Raw genomic sequence first — 7,040 nt, 5'->3', positions numbered from 1 at the left:
AATTTATTATTTAATAAAATAAAAATACTAATTTTTTTTATTTTGTTCTCAATATCTTATCCTATTCTATTATCAAAACTAAATATATTCTAAGAAACATACATTCGAATTAAGAGTCAAAATAATTCCAAAAAAATTATTCGAGAATTAATTTACTCCTCAAAAAATAAGATATCTCCAATTAGTCTATAAAAAATACAATCTAAATCAAATTAGTTTTTTTTATTAATTAAATAATAATGTATTATGTTAAGTATTATGTGTCATCTAAATATAAAAAACAGAAAATAACTTTAAAAAATACATTATAATATAGAACTTTAAAATAATTCATTAAATAAAATGAACCTTTTTTTCATGAGTAATTTAAAATGTTCTTATCCTAGCATCATTTTTTGATAAAAGAACTGCATGAGTAAGCTCCTTGTTCTTTGTGCTCCTAACATCATCCACATAGAGATAAACAACTGAAGCTGAAATTGGTAACAATTTCCGAATTTTCTCTGAAAAAGGATCAAGAAAATGGTGGAACAGAGGAAGCCTCTCGTTCTCTCTTCCACCAAACACCTCATCAATTCCTTGTTGAGCTCTTCCCCAAGCAATGACCCTGCAACCGCCACCGCCACAGCCACTACCACTACCACTCCCCTCTTCCAATTACCTGTGGGGATTCTCCGATTCTCCGACCACCCGAATCACCATGCCCAATTACCTTCTCTTGACGATTCTGCCCTTGTTGGCCTCTCCACTTTACTTCTTAAGAGGCTCTCTGTCACTTCTGGTTCACTGGTAATCCACACTCACTAGCTCCTCTAAACTTTAACTTCAATTCTGATACCCCTTTATCGAATTAAAGCTCTTCGATGTTAAAAGTATTGTTTTTTGGGATAAATTTTGTGTTTTTTATTCATTTATTTCTTTTTAGGTTCTGGTGAAGAATGCTGAGATGGGTGTGCAGAGGGTTGCTGTGGTCATTGCTCTTGATCCTCCAGGAACTACTACTACACTTGAGCCTGATTCTGATTTGAATTTATCATCATCTTCTTCTCATCCTGCCAGAGTAATGCTTGTGTTTCCTTCTTGTGATTTCCCTGCTAGTGGGGCCTTGTTGTTTGATCATGAAGTTGCTTATTTGTCTCCACTTTTAGCATTTAATCTAAATTTGCACATGTCATGCTTAAAATCCATTCTACAACATGGGGAGGACACTTTAGCTTCTTATTTCAAGCCCCAATTTTGTAATGAGGATGCTGCAAAAAGCAATGAGGATTATGTTATCAATGTTGAGTTGGCACCTTTTGCTCAAGCTCTTAGGTTTGCATCACATTTGAGGGTTTCTTTTGTGAAGATGCCAGAATGTGGCATCCTTGAATCTATTAGAGAAAGTTCACCTATTGAATCTAAAGAACGGCAAGACATGATTGACTTAGCATTACAAAAGTACTTCGAAGTCGATAGATATTTGTCAAGAGGAGATGTTTTTGGGATTAACATAAACTGGAAATGCAATTCAACTATTTGCATTCCGTGCAACCAAAAATCAGATAGGAAAAATGACAGTAACCTTATCTACTTCAAGGTATATTTAGTTCATTTTTTTCCCCATAAATCTCAAGAAATATGTCAGGTTCTTGTTAGAGTGTAACTTATATCCTCAGGTCATTGCTATGGAACCATCAGATGAACTGTTCCTTCGAGTCAATAAAACCTCAACTGCTCTGGTCCTAGGAGGGAGTTCACCATCCGCCCTTCCTCCAGATTTGTTAATTGCTGGACCAGAAGGACCTGTGCCGTTGCAAGGAGACACAGTAAAGATATTGGGTTCAATACTTACACCAACTTTCTGTCCATCGGCCCTTTCTTCGAAGTTTAGAATTTCAGTTCTATTGTATGGCTTGGCAGGTGTGTTCTCCGTTGCCTTATACCCTACTTTCCATGTGAATCACCATTTGTATTCACAGTTATTTTTCTTATTTGAAATAAATATACCTGGTTTGAGAAGTCACGTGGTGTTGTTTGAATTCATTGATGGCCTATATTGTATTTCTGATCAACAGAATTATGCAGGTTGTGGGAAGAGAACTGTAGTTAGATATGTTGCTCGTCGACTGGGCTTGCATGTGGTGGAATATAACTGTCATGATCTGATGGCGTCTGAAAGAAAATCTATTGCTTTGGCTCAAGCTTTCAAGACAGCTCAAAGGTATATTTTGAAACTACAAGTACATATATGTAGCTAACTATGTATATATATTAAGCTGATTGCCTGTCTAAGGCTAAGAGGAATTTACTTCTTTGAATATGTTTTCTGATTTTTATGCACTTCTGGGATGTGATTGTTACAGATACTCACCAGCAATACTTCTTCTACGGCATTTTGATGTTTTTCGAGATTCACCTTCTCCCGATGGTTCACTAAATGATCAAAGAGGCAATACATCTGAAGTAGCATCTGTTATCAGGAGATTCACTGAACCAATTAGTGAACATGATAGCAACTCCAGGGGAAAATCAAATGGTGAATTTGTAAGATTTAACTTATATGAATGTTATTGTTATTCTTTGATGATTACCCTTTAGTAAACCTTAAATCTTTATCATATTACAAATCAGAGAAAGAAGTAAAACAAGATAACATCAAAAGAAGCAACAGGCCAGATAAATAGTACATAGTTTTTGTAGTTTCCATAACAGGAAAAAGAATCTAATGAAAGTGAAACAGCTTGTGGGAACTCTATTAAGTTGTGGCAACCTTTGCCATTTCTTTTTTTTTTTTGTATTTCTAATATATAGGATTACAAAGATATTTACTTTTGCAACATGCTGGTGAAGGTTGAGAAGAATGTTGAGAAAACAAGCGTGCATCAAATCCTCTTGATTGCTGCTGCCGACAGCTCAGAAGGTCTACCTCCAACTATCAGACGCTGCTTTAGCCATGAAATAAGTATGGGACCTTTGACTGAAGAGCAAAGGACTGAAATGTTATCCCACTCACTTCAAAGTGTTTCTGGACTCCTCTCTGATGTAAGTTTGGAATGAAGCTTCATCTTGTGTAAACCTTCTTTTGCTTCTTTTTACTTGTGGCATCGCCAATGCCAGTTCTCTCTAAATTTCAAAACTTAAATAAACTGATTTAAAAACTAAGTTATGAATAAATGATATTGAAAGCAAGGAGTGGGTAGAAGAGTTGGGCCATGTGATTAATTTAAAAATTTAAACTTTCTCCTATCTTCTTTGTTAAAAATTAAAAATATAATAGTGGGCTCTTATGCAAAAGAAAAAAATGGGATACTAAATTTAGGATCACCATTTGTATGGTAGTATAGAAATTTTTATCCAAAAAAATATGTATAATATCCCTCAAATTATTAGGACTGGCATTTAATTGCACATTGGACTTCTTTGATTATTACTGCTGAATTTGATCAATCACATTGTTGCTTCTTGCAGCCTGATTTGGAGGGTTTTGTAAAAGAAATAGTTGGTCAAACATCTGGTTTTATGCCCAGGGATATGTGTGCTCTAATTGCTGATGCTGGTGCCAACTTATTTCCCAGGAACGATACTGAAGTGGACAAACATAGTTTTGAGGATATAGACGCTTCTTCTAGTTCCAAAGTGACACAGGAGAAGGAGAAAGTTTCACCTCAAATTCCTAGGAAGGAAGATTTGATGAATGCTTTAGAACGATCAAAGAAAAGAAATGCATCAGCATTGGGCACTCCAAAAGTAAATTAAACTGCTATTGTTTTATCAATGAAGAGTGCACACATTAGCTCATTATTTGTGTTCGAGATGAAAACTTTTCCTAACTTCATGGAGATATTAAGCATGGAACTGATTTGCAGGTTCCCAATGTGAAATGGGAAGATGTCGGTGGGCTTGAAGAAGTCAAAAAATCAATCCTGGATACCGTTCAGGTGAGCTTCTTGTGTGGCATAACTATTAATTTTTACATCTTTCTTCTTATATAAAAGCACAACTCCACCCTTTTATGTCGGAGACAAAGCAACTTGAACATACATTCAGTGAAACTTGTGTTTAAATGTTCAACATTGTATATTAATCATTAGGTTGTCATATTTGTAAGTTGGTTGAGTTGAAGTCCATTCAAGTTTCTATTCAGGTATAAAAATAAAAGTTAAGAGAGAGAAATGAGGAGCTTTTGAAGAGTATAGCCTACCTCCTAAGGTTTGACATGGAAGCTATGAAAGTGCAAATTCTGTTAAAATGGATATGGAAGAGACTTTCTCTGCTATCTCAGTTTATTTAGCATATCTTAGCTTTTTCTATTTGATGGAAAAGAATATGCTTCTCCTTCAAGTCAATTTTTTGTTTGTAAAAGAACATTTTCAGGCTTGTTTCTTATATATTGTTGTATTTATCTTGTTAAATAATAAGCAAGCTCGGATATACTGTTTATATTTGTAGTTTCAGAATATCTAATTGTTCTGAATTTCATATTTTTAGTTGCCCCTCCTGCATAAAGATCTTTTTGCATCTGGATTACGCAAGAGATCCGGCGTTCTTCTGTACGGTCCTCCTGGAACTGGCAAAGTAAGTTGCAGAGTACCCGTTAATGACAATATTCAACCTGCCTTTTACATTTTTTTCCCCTTACTGAAGTTTTCTGACTCCATTCTCTTTTCAATTATTTTTATTGCATTTCAGACATTATTAGCAAAAGCTGTTGCTACTGAATGTTCCTTAAATTTTCTTAGTGTAAAAGGTCCTGAACTGATAAACATGTACATCGGAGAGTCTGAGAAGAATGTTAGAGACATTTTCCAGAAGGTATAGCACTAGTTTTGCCAATTTTATCTCTGAAATGAACCGTTTTCATAGCATATTTGAATGTTTTAAACTTTCAATGTAATTCACAGGCCAGATCAGCACGTCCATGTGTTATCTTCTTCGATGAGCTTGATTCTCTCGCTCCAGCTCGGGGTGCTTCTGGAGATTCTGGGGGCGTTATGGACAGGGTGGTTTCTCAGGTATTTATTTACCTTTTCTAAATAATGCCATGTTTGTAGAAAACCTTCCCCGAGTTTCCTAATGCAATATGTTTCCCTTGTTAATAGATGCTAGCCGAGATCGATGGCTTAAGTGATTCGACACAGGTTTTATTCTCTTTCTGGAAAATTTATTTTAGCATTCATGTGATATTTTATTTTCCTTCTAATAAATGGTATCTCTCTGTGTGGCCCACTAGGATCTGTTTATTATTGGTGCAAGTAATAGACCGGATTTGATAGATCCGGCACTTCTACGGCCCGGTAGATTCGATAAGCTTCTATATGTTGGAGTTAACTCCGATGCATCTTATAGGGAGCGGTAAGCACTCTACTTTTCCGGTTCTCTGTTTGGTGAAGAATCTATTATTTGATATCTTTGTGATAGATTGTTATGCACTTCTAATATCGAACTTTCCCAGGGTCTTGAAAGCACTAACTCGAAAGTTCAAGTTGCATGAAGATGTTTCACTGTACTCTATAGCGAAAAAATGTCCGCCGAATTTCACCGGAGCTGACATGTATGCATTGTGTGCAGACTCCTGGTTCCATGCCGCGAAGCGCAAGGTTAGTACCCCAAGATCATTGGATCTGCACCCATGATTCTGTGATTTAGACTGTACTGATCCTTGGTGATTTTTGTCTAGGTTTCGAGCACAAATCCGGAGTCTTCCAGCCAAGATAGTGAAGCAGATTCTGTAGTTGTTGAATACAGTGATTTTGTCCAGGTATCTTGAATCCCCCACCCCAAAAACCAAAAAAATTGGTCACCCATGGTTCAAAGTTCAAACTTTGAAGCATTTTTCCTACTGATATTGTGACTGCCATTTCCTGAAAATTTCAGGTCTTAGTAGAGCTGTCTCCTTCCCTCTCCATGGCTGAGCTTCAGAAGTATGAGAAACTTAGAGATCAATTTGAGGGCACCTCTAAATAATTTCTCTTCTTACATTCTTGTTTTTTCATGCAAATTATAAGCTGTTTTTGGCGACAGTTGAAAAGTGTTGTTAAATTAAAGTAATAAATTTCAATATTTGAAAACACTTTAATTTAAAAAATAAAAGTAAAAAGTGTTGTAAAAATGTATAAAAGATATAATTTTAATTTTAATAATATTTTTGAAGAGTCGACAAAGTTGTATTAGTGCTCTAGTCACAATAGACTAGACTGCAACTATATCTATAAGAAATGTATATATTACATACCTGATAGGCACAGGTCTTATATTTGGCTACCAACTACATAAGCTCAGTGCCACGTTCAGATGATGAACAACTCATTGTAAACATGTTTCCGTGAATTATCTTCATTATTTTATTCCTTTTCTTTATTATGAAGACGCTTTGATATCCTTGATATGTCATGCTCATGGTTGATTCTTATTTATTGAAGATAAGTAGTTTATAAATATTTGTATGAGTATAAAAATTATAAAGTTCATTTTAGTACGATTATGTTACGATGTTATGATATTTATGTTATGATATTTTAAAAATATTGTTAAAATTAAATTAATATTTTTTTTTATTGTTAACCAATATTTTTTTAAAAAGTGTTACTTAAAAAAGGTATTATCAAAATATATAAAAAAATATGTGATTTTAATTTTAACAATATTTATATAGTCATCGCAACATATTCATACTAGAATATATCAAATTATAAATTATATATTTAATATCACTTCATATAATCAGATTATTAGCACTTGTTTACTTTTAATGGACAATCTTCTTAATTACTAAATAAGAAAATAGTTATGCTATAGAGTATTTTCACTAAGTTGGCTCAAGTCCAATAAAAATCAATTTTAGATTAAATAGCGTATAAACACGTGCTCCTGTAATTGTTCGGTAGTGCGAACATTAATATGAAAAATGTTTTCTCTCTTGATCAAAACTGAAACTATCAAACTTCAAACGATGTTTAAGATTTTTCAAAAATCTCTTAAAATCTTCGCGAAAACTCAAGGAAATTTCAAAATTATGTTCCAAATCTTTACCAAAAAACACAGAAACAAAAGACGAAATA

General features: G+C 34.1%; 1 protein-coding gene across 1 annotated transcript; it reads left to right on the top strand.

Annotated features, from left to right (window-relative positions):
• The first annotated feature begins 418 nt into the window (after positions 1-418).
• On the top strand, positions 419-6,358 carry LOC130936849 (peroxisomal ATPase PEX6). Its single transcript, XM_057867011.1, has 16 exons — positions 419-789; positions 926-1,579; positions 1,659-1,902; positions 2,068-2,203; positions 2,346-2,526; positions 2,833-3,024; positions 3,451-3,729; positions 3,849-3,920; positions 4,471-4,557; positions 4,672-4,794; positions 4,884-4,994; positions 5,082-5,120; positions 5,213-5,334; positions 5,435-5,579; positions 5,660-5,740; positions 5,857-6,358. Exons 1-16 carry the CDS (start codon positions 523-525, stop codon positions 5,944-5,946), a joined length of 2,823 nt encoding a protein of 940 aa, XP_057722994.1. The 5' UTR covers positions 419-522; the 3' UTR covers positions 5,947-6,358.
• The last annotated feature ends 682 nt before the right edge of the window (positions 6,359-7,040 follow it).

This window comes from Arachis stenosperma, chromosome 6 (genome assembly GCF_014773155.1).
Source record: "Arachis stenosperma cultivar V10309 chromosome 6, arast.V10309.gnm1.PFL2, whole genome shotgun sequence".
NCBI classification, from domain to species: Eukaryota; Viridiplantae; Streptophyta; class Magnoliopsida; order Fabales; family Fabaceae; genus Arachis; species Arachis stenosperma.
This window is presented reverse-complemented; position numbering and strand designations above follow the sequence as displayed.

Excerpts from the sequence above, each read along its gene's own strand:
- LOC130936849 (XM_057867011.1), top strand. The coding sequence starts at position 523 with ATGGTGGAACAGAGGAAGCCTCTCGTTCTCTCTTCCACCAAACACCTC. Across the intron at positions 2,527-2,832 it reads GAAAATCAAATGGTGAATTT|GTTGAGAAGAATGTTGAGAA; the intron begins GTAAGATTTAAC and ends ATGCTGGTGAAG. Across the intron at positions 3,921-4,470 it reads CAATCCTGGATACCGTTCAG|TTGCCCCTCCTGCATAAAGA; the intron begins GTGAGCTTCTTG and ends TCATATTTTTAG.